The 15,562-nt window shown below is 39.4% G+C and overlaps 1 protein-coding gene across 10 annotated transcripts in view; it reads left to right on the top strand.

Moving 5' to 3' along the window:
- TBC1D5 (TBC1 domain family member 5) overlaps window positions 1-15,562 on the top strand; it is a 579,609-nt gene that overhangs the window by 423,045 nt on the left and 141,002 nt on the right. For all 10 annotated transcript variants that reach the window (XM_027583569.2, XM_027583568.2, XM_027583571.2 and 7 more), the window contains one exon: window positions 3,250-3,392. In XM_027583569.2, the coding sequence (XP_027439370.1) occupies window positions 3,250-3,392 (143 nt within the window). The remainder of the gene's footprint in view (window positions 1-3,249; window positions 3,393-15,562) is intronic.

A 15,562-nucleotide genomic window follows, 5' to 3' on the forward strand; every position in this document is an offset into this window, starting at 1 on the left:
TTTCTTTTCTTTTCTTTTTTCTTTTCTTTTCTTTTTCTTTTCTCTTTTCTTTTCTTTTCTTTCCTCTTGAAGCACCATCTGTGATGAAACCAAAGCTGTGATTGTCCATAAGAAAATCTGAGGACTTTGGGCTTTAAGTAAGGGGCAAAAAGATGGTATTGTATTCTCTGTGGTGAATATTAACCTTCATCAGTTTTTTTTCTTTGCTAAATGATGTCTATTTTAGCATGATAGATGTCAGCTTTTCTCAAAAGTCATTTTGCTTTCAATGGGAGGTAGCAGGAAAAACACACAGAAAATTCCCCCCCCCCCACACACACACATAAGAAGGCTAAGCAAAGGGGCGCCTGGGTGTCTCAGTTGTTAAACATCTGCCTTTGGCTCAGGTCATGATCCAGGGTCCTGGGATAGAGCCCCACATTGGGCTCTGCTCGGCAGGAAGCCTGCTTCTCCCTCTCCCACTCCCCCTGCTTGTGTTCCCTCTCTCGCTGTCTCTCTCTCTCTCTCTCTCTCTGTCAAATAAATAAATCAAATCTTTAAAAAAAAAAAAAAAGAAGGCTAAGCAAAAAAATGCCTTTCAGGAAACACCAGCCTTAGTTACATGAATGGGCTTATTCAAATTTACTTATTAAAATAACCTCCATGAATGAAAAGAGTGAGTTCAAGGCACAGTGCAATTTTATAGGTGTGATTCTTTTTTTTTTTTTTTTTTAATTCTTTGAGTTGAGTATAGTTGACACACAATGCTACATTAGTTTCATGGTGATTCGACAAGTTTACACATTATGCTATGCTCACCTCAAGTGTGTAGCTACCATTATATAGGTGTAATTCTTGAATTTTGTATTGATATCCAGATTCGAACCAAGAAGGATCAGTTAAATGTCAGAATTTTCTATTTTGAAACTGCTAAAATTTGCCTATTAAACCAAGATAATTCTTTCTTTATTTATTTGAGGGAGGGAGGGAGAGAGAGAGAGAGAGAACAAGCTGGGGGAGGGGCAGAGGCAAAGGGAAAAGCAGGCTTCCCGCTGAGCAGGGAGCCCCATGCAGGACTCCATCCCAGGATAACCTCCCCCACCCCCGGGATCATGACCTGAGCCTGAGGCAGACACTCAACCAACTGAGCCACCTAGGCGCCCGAACCAAGATAATTCTTAATTATTTTATTTTTCAGCTTTATTGAAGTATAATTGACAAATAAAATTGTAAGATATTTAAAGTGTACATTGTAATGATTTGATATATGTGTACATTGTGAAAGGATTCCTTCCATTTTGTTAATTAGCACATCCATCACCTCACACATTTTATTCATTCATTCATTCATTTATGGTGAGAATATTTTAGTTCTCTTGGCAAATTTTAATTATGCAGTATAGTGTTACCAACTACGGTCAACATGTTACACTTTAGATCCTCATCATTTTTTTTCGCTGAAGAATTTTTCTTCCCTTTTGTATCAGTTGAATAACTATAAATGACCACATTCTCTTTTAGTCATTTAATCAGATATAATTATCAGTTTAAAGATCCTTTAAACAGATGCATAGAATGGTTTAATCCAGGTACTTTTTGATTTGCCCATTCTCTGGTTCCCCTGGTACTCCTTGCAAGACCAGTTAATTCTTTGTCATTAAAAATATCCTATGTAATTTAGAGATATTTTTGTACTTCTTTAAATAGTAAATGTTGGCATTTGTAATTTGAAAGAATTAAAAGTGTGTAGAGAAAGAATACTTCTCCCTAAGCCACATAAATGCAGGCAATATTAGACCAAAAAAATATTTTGTTTTAGTCACCCTCATATTAGCAGTGGAGTAAGAATTGAAAGATAAATAAAAATTGTAAATGATACTCTTAACATTTTTAAAAAGATAAATGTTACTTAGGCATTAAATTTCTTTTTCCTGAAAAATTGAGTATCATAATTTAAGATGTAATTAAAAATACAATTTAATTAATCTGTTGATTAATTTGATAATATGAATGAAAGAACTTTAGTATTTGATTATATAGTATATGGTTCCTAATAACTGTGATACATTTGTATGATTCTACACTATATTGTCACAGCTTTGATTTCTCCTTAAATATGACACTCCCTGAAGAAAGTAATTGAATTCTGAGGTGTGGAGGGGAATAAGTGCTCACTTTAACCCCACAGATGGTTATATTTGGTTTCTAATTTTGCAAAGGGGTCATCTCTTTTAACTAATTTTTAAAGAATTCCCTCTCTTCTGTACTACTTGGTGTACTAGAAATTTTGGAATTTTTGATTCTTTGTTATATGCCAGAACCACATAGAATTCTAGCTGAAATTCCTGTAGAAAGGTTTGTGTAAGGAAATTGTAGCCATGTTATATAGAATTAGAAATAAATGGATTTAAAATGGATATCAAAGTGATTTATTTTAATTTTCTTATAAGAATTATGAGTAGCTTGATGTTTGTTGAAAGTTTGAAGTATACCTGTTTATGACATATAATTATATACAGACCTTGTTTAGTATTCTTATAAGTTGCCTATATGTGCTTATAGCATAGGTACCCAATTTTCCTGGCCATAGAAGTGACTCTGTTTTTAAAAACAGCCCTCAAAAGATAACCTCACTAATAAAGTATATCTATTCTAAAGTTAAAAATAAAGTATTACTGTTTGTTTCATTTGAAATAACTGTCTACCCTTGACTATATCTATCTATCTATCTACTGTTTTTTCCCACATTTCATTTTAAAATGAATATTTTAAAATAAGAGTGAAATGTGAGAATGCAGTTTTCTTCTTGGTTATAGTTAATTTGTTGTACAGTTATTTGCAAAAGTCCAGTTAACAACAACAACGACAAAATCAGTAGTGATCATAAAATTTTGGAAAATTTTATTTTTTAATTCCTAACCTTATCTGTGAGGCAACTGTCAGACCACTGTGCATTCATTTTCTTCTTTGCCTCTTGAGATTTGGGATTTGTGTTAAATATGAAAGATTTCTACCCTTTTCAAATATCATGCTAGTGCTTTAGACTTACAGGAATAAACTTGAATGATTGTGGCCCAGTTATAAAATTACAAAATTCATTTGAAAGCTTAAAACTTGGATTTTACCGTATTATATATTTGATATATAATATTGACTCAGTGTGATCAGTTAAAAATTGCAGTTTTTTTCACAAGTGTAGGAGAAAATGATTCCTTTTTATATTACTTTCAGAAGTACTCATTTCTGAATTTTGGTTTCGACCCTTTGCAGACGGTGGGTCCGGCTGCTGTTTGGACGAGAGTTCCCCCTGCAGGACCTTCTGGTGGTCTGGGACGCCTTGTTTGCAGACGGTCTCAGCCTGGGGTTAGTGGATTACGTCTTCACAGCCATGTTGCTCTACATCCGAGATGCTTGTAAGTGTCACGACCTTGCCTGTGTCCAAGTAGGTGGTCCTGAGTTTTTTAATGTTTTATCTTTTAAATATACTTATTCTCTTACTCTGAATTACTGTGCCTACATTTTCATGGTAGGTAATATATTGAAGTTTCAAAGGAGCATGCTAAATATCTTTTTTGTTAGTTAACTATGTACATATCGGGAGATGTGGGTGATTTTATCCTGAGAGAATTGGAATATTCTTCAGAGCCATTTTTCTAAAGACCTTACTCCTGCTGTAATCTCCTCATTACACCCATTTGTGAAACACTCAACTAAAAAGCCTGTATTTCAGATATGTTTAGAGCTCCACCTTCTGACAGGTAGGGAGTATTCAAAGATATTTATCAGGAGATTGGAGCTATTTTTATAGTATCAACAACTTGCCAATAAAAAATAAATATTACATTTAAAGATATTTTAACTTCTTCTCAGTTATATTTTGGCCAAATGTATTTCTCAGTAGATTGCCAAATGGTAGACACATTCCTATCTCATGAGATCTACCTTAGGATGCTTGCCATCGCTGGAAAGCCAGTGCCTGTCTGTTTGGGGTAGTCTGATAATCTTCGGCTTGAAGAAAATATCAGAGCATGTTTTAAATTTTGAAAGACCTCAAATTGTTTTCCTTCTCAGAAAAATAATCACTGTTCACAAAACAAGATTTGTAAGCCAAAATATAATTAGGAAGATTGCACAAAGTGATGATTAAATAGGAAATTAAAAAAAGAGAACTCTCAGGAGTAGGAGTTTGTCAGAAGAACATAAACTGTTTGGAGTCATTCATAATCTTGACTGTTACACTGCTGTGTGCTTCTCTTTATTTGTTCACTGAATACCAGTGGCGCCAGATGCTCTTGTTGTGCCTCTGGGGACACTAATAATATTCTTTAAAATTTTAGATTATACTGTTTTAATTCCCCAAAAATTACTTGAATGAGTAAGTGACAGGAGCACCACATTTTATCCAAAAGTTGTGGGTTTTTTCTGTGCCTTGAAGGTCAAAGAGTTTGGGTTTTGACAGACTAAGTGAAAAGTTCCTTCTTTCTAAGTCAGAGCTAATCATATAAGAACATGGAAATCATAAGAGCTAACATCTGGAAAGTAGAGAAAGATGTTTGGGTAGATTTGATGGATACTAGATTTTAGAATATTTGGATACTAATCTCTCATTTTAAAGTAGTATGAATTTTTTAATACAAATAATAAAAAGCAAAAGGAATGAGTAGCCTCTTTTATTAAAAAAATGGTTTAGGATAATCTTTTCACAGAATTTTCCAATTCAAACAACTGTTGAAATGTATTTTGATTTTCTGTAGTCTTAAACAATTAGGTATTTGCTCTTTTCTTAACTTTGGTGTATCCCAACTATATATTTTTTAAAAAATTTAATCCTGTCTCCTATGCTAAGATCTACTTTTTAAAATTAATTTCATAAAACAGGGAAATTGTTGGCTGCTGAAGCCCTTACACATTTTCAGTCCGTCTATTGATGTTATAAAACATATGGGCACATGTGGAAAAATGCAGGGATAATGAAGTTGTATATTCATTTCAGTATTTAGACCAGTTTATTTTCATTTGCTTGGATGAATCCAGAACAGTGGATGAGGTCTCCTAAAAGTAGGATGACCGTTAAATATTTAAGGGCCATTGCCCCTATGCTCAAGAAGTTTTTCAACTAGTAGGAAAGACTGACATAATTAATTTTAAACTAACATATCCAGTGCTGTGGTTGAGATAATATGAAAGGTAATACGGATAGGTAATATGAAAGTTTAAAGGAGGGGCACTGAGGGGCGCCTGGGTGGCTCAGTTAAGCGTCTGCCTTCAGCTCAGGTCAAGATCTCAGGGTCCCGGGATAGAGCCCCACCTTGGGCTCCCTGCTCAGCGGAGAGCCTGCTTCTCTCTCTCCCTCTGCCTCTTCCCCTGCTTGTGCTCTCTCTCTCTGTCTGTCAAATAAATAAATAAAATCTTTAAAAAAAATAAAGGAGAGGCACTGAACTCCCCTCTGGGCCAGCTGTAAGTGACTAGAGAAAATGGTATAGATGTTGGCAAATTAAATAAGGGGATCTGCAGTTCAGGCAGAAAGAACAGCATGAACAGAGGCTTGGAAGTAAGAAACAGTTTTAATGGGGGATTGTGTGTGTGTGTGTGTGTGTGTGTGTGTGTGTGTGTGTGTGTGTGTCTACAAGGCATTTGGTATTAGATTGCAAAGGGAGACTGATAGGTTATGAGACCAAAGAAAGTGAACAGGGATAGGATCATGATGAAAGTCTTTATCCTATAGATAACAGGAAGCTCCTGAAGGATTCAAAGCAAAAGTACAGTCAGTGTTAGATCACTCTGGTGGCACTGTGGCAAAAAGACTTAAAGGATGCAAGAGTAGAGCAAGAAAATCAGAAAAAAGGTTATGACAGTAGTCCAGGGGGAAAATTGCAGATTAAAGAAATCTTCAAAACTAAAGTCAGTATGTCTTGGTGACTAAATACCATGGGTGAAAGAGGTCTAAAACAATCCCCAGCTTGGAGAGTTGAGTGACTGGGTAATATGTGTAACTTGGGTAGGAAATACAAGGATTTGCAGGTTTTAGGAATGGAAATGATTATGTTTTGGCCCTACTGAATTTGAGATCTGTGGGAAATCATAACCTGAAGATTTGGAAAATAAAGCTCAATGTCAGAATCAAGGCTACAGATTCAGTTTTGCAAATGGTTAATAGGTATGTGTTAGTTAAAACCGTAATAGTGGATGTGACCTCCTAAGAATAGGGTGACCGTATATCCTGATTTGTTTGGGACAGTCTTGGTTTACACCTGCTAGTCAAGAGTAGTAGTTATTAATCCTGCCCTCTTTCACTCTCAAAGGCGTCCCATCAGGATGATAAGAAATACATGGTCAGCCTACCTAAGGTGGGTGCTTATAGAAAGAGAAGATGGGCTAAGGTGGAACTCTGCATTTAACTTCAATGTTTAAGGCACCAGAGAAGGAAGGGCTTGTGTTGTAACCTCACAAAACTGTGTTGTCTGAGCCAAGGGAGGTCATGAGGGTTGGGAATACTGAGGTATAAAAAGGTAAGGCCGGAAATGTCCATTCAGACTTGACCCTGTGGAGGGACACTCATCAGATACCTTTGCCAGAATGGTTCAGTGGAGTGGTAAAGCAGAGACTGGATTATGATAGGTTGAGGAGTGACTGGATGGTTAAGTATAATAGCTTTCCCTACAGTTTTGTTGTTGTTCCCGTTTTCTTCTGTTTGTGTTACAGTTTCAACTAAAAAGTCAATTAAATAAAAAGGAAAGAATGTGGAGATAGCACATGTAGAGTAATCTTTAAAGAAAGTCAGCAGAGCAGAGAAGAAAGATGTAACTAGGGATCAGTGCAGGGGCAAGGAAGGTTGGATGGCTGTCTTTAGAATGAGACCAGGGTTCACTGGAGGCAGGGGAGAACCGATTGAGGGTTTACTTCTCAATCAGTCTTAAATTGGTCCCTCAAGGATCAATACTAATTTTCCCCCTGCTCCATTGATGAGATCTATGAAAAGATAAATTACCCTGTTTACTTGAAGTTTTTACTTGTTTATTGTTGTTCACACCCGCTCCCCTACCCCCCAGCAAGAGACCGGATTTTGTCCGTCTTGGTTTCCCTACCATATCCCAGCATCCAGAACAGGGCCCAGTACATAGTAATCTTGACAAACATTTTTTGAGTGAAATAATTAAACAAGGGCTTAGAGGCAATGGAACGAGGTCAGGAGTCCTGCAGAAGACTGGCTGGGGAGCAGGAATAAAAGCTGGTGCTGATCCGGGAAGAAGGTACTAGGCAGGTTTCAGAATTAGTCTAGTTTATAGATGGAGAAGATGGGAAGTGAGGAAATCCCATGTCTGATACAGGAGGAAGCAAGGTTGTCTGCTGTGAGTGAGGCCTGGTAGGGTTTTAGGGGTTTGTAGAAAGTGTGGGAGAGATGGTTAACCATGGACTAGGACAAGCTGGTCTGGCTGTTGAAGATCCTATCCTACAAACAGTGGGCAATAGCACCGGGCCTTAAGGTTATGATTTTCTGAGCCATGCTCAGCAGTCCAGGCAAGATACCAAGGAGGCAGACCATGATCTAGGCTCCAAGAGAGGCCCACGTCCAAATCATTAGGCAGAACTGAAGGGAAGCAGAAGGTTGGAGGGGGTTGAGTACAATTTAAGAGGACGGTTTGGGATGTGTGGGGAGGGAAGCATGGCCAGGAAAAGACTATGGGTAACTCAGAGTATAAGGGGATTTGAGGTAGAGTATAAGAATGAAAAGCATCCGAGCACAAGAGGACATGGAGCAGTTCTGGGTATGGCCAGGACAGTCGAAGTCAGTTAGGGAAGAGTAAGTCAGGGAGGAGATCAAGAGATCGTAAGGGAGCTGGGATTTTTGTTTGGTCGTTTATGGACACTCCATCAAGAATCACGGTAGCAAGATGGCACGCCCACCTCAGTGCTGGAGGTTGCAGGGGCAGCAGTAACTCCGGGCAGCCTGGGCCCAGGTGGAGAGATGGAGAGGGAGGGTAGTAGCAGGAGGAGGACACAGAAGAGACCGGGGGTGCGTGGCAGGGCAGTACTAGCAAGTGAGCTTACGTTTCGGGCCACGGTCAAAGACAGGAGGAAGGCGGACAATTTGCCAGCCTCGTTGTTCCAAATGGAACTTCTTATTACATCTCAGTGGCTTCTGAATCATGATGCCCTGCCTGGGCCATCCAGAGTGGTGATGTTTAGTTATACCTAGTAGTTTCAAGCCCATTTATTCAAAAAATCCTAACTGAATACCACTGTATGAGGCTCTGGGCATTACATGTATTCTCCTGGAGCCGTAGGTGATATATTTGTAGCTCAAAGAACGGTGCACTTGGGGAAACTAAAAGAGCCTTCCTCCAGTGACAGCATCCTCCTAGGGGTTCGCCATAGGGCTTCAAAGGGCCTGTGATTATCCTGATATTGTGCTAAATATTCTGTACATGTTCATTTCCCTGGGCCAAGGGTACATAATTTATAGCCTCTTCTCAAAGGGATATATAACCTGAAAAATGGCTAGCTGCATCTAGTCTAAAATTCTGATTTTACAGGCACTAATAATGAGATCTGAAGATATGCCGAAATCCTAACCCCTAGTACCTCAGACTCTTGACTTTTTTGGAAATAGTTTGTTGCAGATATAATTAGTCCAGATGAATCACAGTGGAGTAGAGCAGGCCCCTAATGCAATATGACTAGTGTCCTTATATAAAGAAGCAAATTTGGACACAGACGTGCACAGAGGGAAGCTGCTGTGAAGACACACAGGAAGAATAATGCCATATGAAGACAGAGGTACAGATTGGAATGATACATCTACAAGCCAAGGAACACCAAGGATTTTTAGCTGTCACCACAAGCTAGGAGAAAGCATAGAACAGATTCTCCCTCAGAGCCTACGAAGGAACGAGCCCTGTCAACACTAGTAGCTAGAGGAGACAAGGAAGGGTCCTTCCCTGCAGGTCTGAGAGGGAGCATGGCCCTGTCAGCACCTTGATTTCCGACTTCTATCCTCCTGAACGGTTCAAAAGTAAATTCTCTGGTTTTAAACTCCAGTTTTTAGGCACTTTGTTCCAGCAGTTCTAGCAAACTAACACAGTGCCCTTGGCAGTGAAGTAATTTAAAACAATCACAGTCAGTCTGTGGAGCTGGATCCTAGTGCCCCTCCTTTGTTCTTGTTCTGCCCCTTTCACTACTGTTGGCATCTCATACTTAATTTTTTAACAAAAGTACTCTTATAATTTTCTTTATATACCTTGAACAAAGCTTTCATTCACTTCAAAAGTAATCCAGTTAGTCAGGCAAGTATAGTATTCAACCACTTAATAGATTTCTTATAAACATCTTTATGAGGCTTCAGAAATTGAGCCCAGCCTCCATGTTTGGAAGTTAGGAAGCCAGATCAAGGCCAGAGGGCTAGTGACAGGTGGGCTGCTTCTCACATTGTCTTTTCTGTTCCTCAAGCCCTACCTTGATTTTATTAAGTAAAAAGTAAAATTTCACATTGGGAAAAATAATATGAACATTATCTATACACATTTTAAAATTTAACCGTTGAAATGATGGTCAGATGCCTATTCTTTGAGTGAAACTTTGCTTTACTAAAATTACATAGTCTCCATTTTGAAACAGAATTATTCCCAAACATTTTAATCAAACCATAACATGTTTATTTTCTTATGTGTTATAAGAGGTGTTTTTTGGATTCTTTGCTGGATTATATGGATGAAGCTTATATACACTAATAAAGGTTAGGAGATAAAGAAATCTAATCATGAACCATTACTCCTGCAATAGTTTATTAATAGCCATACTCTCATCACACTGTTGTTTTTACTGCCTTACTCTGTACTGTACTAAAGTCACTCATGTGGTTCTCTCCTTCCCCTCGCTCTCCTTACCTAAACTGTGCTTCTGTTTTCAGGCCTGGGGCAAGGCAGCTTTTTCCCAAACCTTCCCCAATTATTCTAGCCCACACTGATTTCTCACTTTTGTATTCCTAGACGATTTTAATCAATACAATGCAGTGTAGCATTTAATTATACTCTGTCTTATGCTGTTCCTTATTGTATGTTAGTCCCACCTTCAAAAATAGGTTGTAAGCTCTTCAGGACCAGAACCACGTGTTAAAATTCTTCCCTAACCCTCAAGGCATCTGAAGCTCTTCATGCGCTCAGTATCTGGGGTGATCTCAGATGGAAGGGTACCCCAGAGATCTGCGCTGGGGAGGTGGCATGGGTATGTGTGCAGTAACTGCTGAGAAGACAGGTGCCAAGAAGCTCGTAGAGTAAGAACTCAGATGTTTTTAAAATACACTTTTTGATATGGCTTTTGTGAAGAAACCATTGTCTACCTTTTAGCATCAAATTTTTCACATCTGGTTTTCTATCTATTTAAATCTTTTTTTGACAAGTACCAAAGAAAAACGTTTCCCCTGATTTGCAATATACCATACTTTTTGTCTTGTACATTGTATTAATAACTAAAACACTATAGTCAACTTCATTTAACAGTAGATTTTCCTAACTAGAAAGTGTCTCTTACTGATTTCTTCCCCTTCAGTTTTCCCTCCCTTCCCCAATGAGGGAGACAAATCATGAGAGACTCTGGACTCCAGGAACCAAACTGAGGGTTTCGGGGCCAGGGGGTGGGGGTTGTTAAGGAGGGCACGTGTGGTAATGAGCACTGGGTGTTATACACAACTAATGAATCGTTGAACACTACATCAAAAACTAATGGTGTACTTACTGTATGTTGGCTAACTGAACATAATAAAAAAAATTCAAAAAAAAAGGAAGTATCTCTTAAATGTTTATGGTCTCTTATAATATACTTTCTCTCTGAACACTTGGTAAATAGAAAAACTTTTCTTCTTGGCCCTTCTACCCACTTCCTGCCTTGTGTTTTCAACCAGCATGAACATGTCACAGCTCTGTCATTTTCCTGGGTTTTCTCTAGGAGTGTCTTTAGCCATCTCTTGGCCTGGCCCGGTGTGGCAGTTGTGTCTTCTTCATAGTTTACAAACATTGTTCCTTTTCATTTCGCTTTAGATCTCTGCTTAACTTCTCAGCCATTACCTGTCTCTCTGCCGGTGTTTCCATCTGTCCTACCCCAGAATTTCTGTTTCTCTATTTTCTCATTAAGAGCATGATCAACATTATACTGATGTCAAAATGCAGTTTATTTCAACTACAAATTGAATTTATTTGTCTTTTCTGGAAAAGCTTTCCCCAACCTCAGGGACTAAGAAGCAAAGGCTCTCTTAAATCACAGTGTGTCACAGAGTTTTTATCAAAACACAAATTGGTGGTCTTATTTTTTTTAAAGATTTCATTTATTTGACAGAGAGAGAGACAGTGAGAGAGGGAACACAAGCAGGGGGAGAGGGAGAGGGAGAAGCAGGCTTCCTGCCGAGCAGGGAGCCCAGCGCGGGGCTGGATCCCAGGACCCTGGGATCATGACCTGAGCCGAAAGTAGACGCTTAACGACTGAGCCATCCAGGCGCCCAAGGTGGTTTTATTTTTAAAGGAGTGTTTAAACACTTCCTGACTGCCAGCTCTCTTCCTCCTCGGACATTAAATTTTGCCAGTCATTTTATGACCATCTCAGATATGGATATCAATATAATGATACTGATTTGAATTACAAATACCATTTATATTACTTTATATTTTGTTTAAAAATCTTTTAAAATTTCACTAACATAAGCTGATACATCACAGCAGCACTTTTTTTTTTTTTAAAGATTTTATTTATTTATTTGACAGAGAGAGACACAGTGAGAGAGGGAACGCAAGCAGGGGGAATGGGAGAGGGAGAAGCAGGCTTCCCGCGGAGCAGGAAGCCCAATGCGGGGCTCGATCCCAGGACTCTGGGATCATGACCTGAGCCGAAGGCAGACGCCCAACAACTGAGCCACCCAGGCGCCCCAGCACATTTTTTTTTACAGTTAGATTTTTTTTTTAGAAAACAGACCTTACTTTTTAAAGAAGTTTTAGGTTTGCAGCAAAATTGAGTTGAAAGTACAGAATTCCCAGATACCCCCACCCCCACATACACACAGCCTACCCCACTATCAACACCCCTCACTACAGTAGTACATTTGTTACAATTGAGCTTACAATGACACATCATTACCACTTAAAGTCCCTAGTTTACAACAAATTTGTACCTTCTATAGATTTGGACAAATGTATAGTGACATCTATCCCTCATTATACTATATTATCTGCATAGTTTCCCTGCTGTAAAAATCTTCTGTACTCTGCCTGTTCATCCCCGTAACCCATGACAACCACTGATCTTTTTATTGTCTTCATAGTTTTACCTTTTCCAGAATACAATATAGTTGGAATCATACAGTAGGTAGCCTTTTTAGATTAGCTTCTTTCACTTAGTAATATATATTTAAGTGTCCTCCATGTCTTCTCATAGCTTGATAGTGCATTTCTGTTTAGCTCTGAATAATATTCCATTGTCTGGATATACCACAGTTCATCTACTCACCTACTAAAGGACATCTTGGTTTCTTCCAACTTTTGGCAACTATGAATAAGGCCACTGCAAATATCAGTGTGCAAGTTTTTGTGTGGACGTAAGTTTTCATTTCATTTGCATAAATACCAAGGAGCATGATTGCTGGATAATATGGTAAATTTCAGGAGCTCAGCTGAGCTGGGCAGGAGAAAGAGCGGAGCTGTTAGGTGTTAGAGTAGCCAACTAAAGCAACAAGTCAAAAATGGAAGAGTTAAGCCTTTAATCACTTACTGTTGTCATATGAGCAAGAGCCAAAAACTGGAGAAATTGTCAGCTCCCTCTGTTCCATTTCACCCATGGAAGGCACACTGGTTGAGGGTCAGGTAGATAGCATATATGTGGGGCATCTCACTGTTAAAGGAGCCCTGAACAAAAGACTCTGATAGTTTAAGGACCCTGAGGTGGCAGTAGTTTAGGGGGCATGTGTGGGGGATTGAGGTGGAAAGGTTAGGAGTGGAAAAGAAATGGGTACTAAGTCAAATGAGGAAAAGTGTCTTCAGGAGTTCTTTTTCCTACCCCAATAAGGAGGTCCTGGCAGAGGCACTTGAAAAGGACCTACACCTGAGACCTCAGAGAAAGAAATTTAGGAATGAAGGCACCATGGCTAGGAATATAAATATGTGAAAGGCCATGCCAGCTAAGTTGGCTGAGACCTTAACTGCAGCTCCTTTCAGAGACTAGAGTTCACTGGCTGTGCACCATGTCTGATGTGGGCTGGACAGTTTTCTCCTGTGAGACTTGTCAGGTAGAGCTTTTTGTATTAGGGTTCTCCAGAGAAAAAAGAACCAATAGAATATAAATGCAGATATATATGAGGAGATTTGTTATAGGAATTGCCTTGCACGGTCATGGAGGCCTGGAAGTCTTACAGTCAGTCATCTGCACGCTGCAGAACCAGGATAGCCAGTGCTATAATCCAGTCTGAGTCTGAAGGACTGAGAACCAAGGGTCCTATCGTACAAGTCTCAGAGTCCAAAGGCTCAAGGACCAGGAGATCTGATGTCCAAGAGCAGGAGAAAAATGCCCTTCTTCTGGCTCAAGAAGAGAGAGAGGATTCACCTTGATCCTTCACCTTTTTCTTCCATCAGGACCCCAATGGATTGGATGATGCCTACTCTTACCGAGGGCAGATCTCGTCACTCAGTCCACTGAATCAAATGCTAATCTCTTCAGACACGTACAGACACACCCAGAACGAAAGTTTTACCAACTATCTGGGCATCCTATAGGCCAGTCAAATTGACGCATAAAATTAACTATCATATCTTTGTAATTGCCTATGATCAGGCCTAAAAAATCACAACATGGTTGCTACACTGTCCTCTAAAATGGCTGTACCACTTTTCATTAGCACCAGCAGTGAATGAAAGTTCGTATTGCTCCACATTTGGTAGTGACATTGTTTTGTATTTTGACCATTCTAATATGTGTCACGTTGTCTTTTTAATGTCAGGGGGTTTTTTGGGGACCTGGGTGGCTCAGTCATTAAGCGTCTGCCTTCGGCTCAGGTCGTGATCGCAGGGTCCTGGGATCGAGCCCCGCATCGGGCTCCCTGCTCCGCGGGAAGCCTGCTTCTCCCTCTCCCACTCCCCCTGCTTGTGTTCCCTCTCGCTGTCTCTCTCTCTGTCAAATAAATAAATAAAATCTTTAAAAAAAAGGGGGGGTTGCCTGAAAATTATTTTGATTTACCCAGCTACCGGAATAGAGATATGAAAGGGTAATTATCCTCCTAGTGAATTTTGTTCCTTGTTCAAAATTAAGAGTCCATACTCATTCTGGCCTTTTATAAAGAGGAGGAAGTAGTCTTCTCTTCTAATAACATAATCTTGCCTTTCCATGTTCTTACTCCCATCCCACATTTTTCCATTGCCCTAGAAGGCAGTACAACAGATGATTCAGGAACTCTAGGATACCTTTTTTGGGCAAAAGCTACCAAAATTACATGCATCACTGGAATCTTACCCAGAAATACTCAAGATTCCATGTCCATCTGTTGCTGTCAAACCATACTGTGAATAGTCCTGCAGGTTGACTATAGAGTCATTCTCTGTGATGATTAGAGAAAAGGAGATGGTGGGCTTCCTGACTATTGACTTCTCTAGTTTTCTCACCCAGGTTCCTCCCATCTCTCCTTCTTCCTCAGCTTTCCCCACTCAGTTGCCTCCTCACCTAGATTCTTCTTCCCCATCAGTTCACCTGCCCATATGCTGAGTAGAAATGTCATTAAAGAAGTGATTAAGGATATCAGATATGAAATGTTATATTGAGCTCCTGCATTTACCCCTGTTGCTCCTGAAACCCCAATTAAACTAGCATAAACACACAGGACACAGAAAATTAGAAAGGAGATTACAGAGATTTTGGAAGTAGGAAAGCAGATCAATGAATGATAACTGAATTAGCAGATCCAAGAAAGCTAAATACAAAATTGATAATGGGGAAAGCCAAGAAATAACCCATGAAATTCCTAAAAGTATAGAAATTGGCAGTGCGAGGTATTGCATGGAAATTGGTAGGGGGAGGGAGAAAGTTAAGAGTAAAAAATAAGAACTGGTTGAAAGTCTATTTAAGAAGCTGTTATATACTCAGGTCTCAAGCCAGTATGTTGAGGATTTATCCTTGAGGTGGTAAAATGGAAGATCTCTGGACTAGGGACTCGGGGAGTTTCAGTGAACATGGAGCCCACCAGTGTTCTTTTACCATCTCTAGTGTTCTCAGAACACTAGAACCAGACTGCCTCTCTCTAGAAGAAATTAGGGAGATTCTTCTCTGGGGGAATCCAGTGAGCCCAAGAGAAAAGGCCTAAAAAATCTAGGCCCAGGGATCACCCAAGATCATCCTCATGTAAACCTGAGAGTTAACAGACCCACCCATCGATGCACAGAAAGTTCTTCAAATTACCTTTGTACTGGCCCACTCTTAGACATGAGCAGATAGCCAAAATCACCAGACATTTGAGGAAAGCATCAAAATAAAAGCAGAGATCTAAACAAGCAACTAGGAAAAAAAAAAACAACAACTGTGAGTACATAAAGAATACACAGGGAGGAGGAAACATCTCAGA

Source organism: Zalophus californianus, chromosome 1, assembly GCF_009762305.2.
Source record: "Zalophus californianus isolate mZalCal1 chromosome 1, mZalCal1.pri.v2, whole genome shotgun sequence".
Classification (NCBI taxonomy): Eukaryota; Metazoa; Chordata; class Mammalia; order Carnivora; family Otariidae; genus Zalophus; species Zalophus californianus.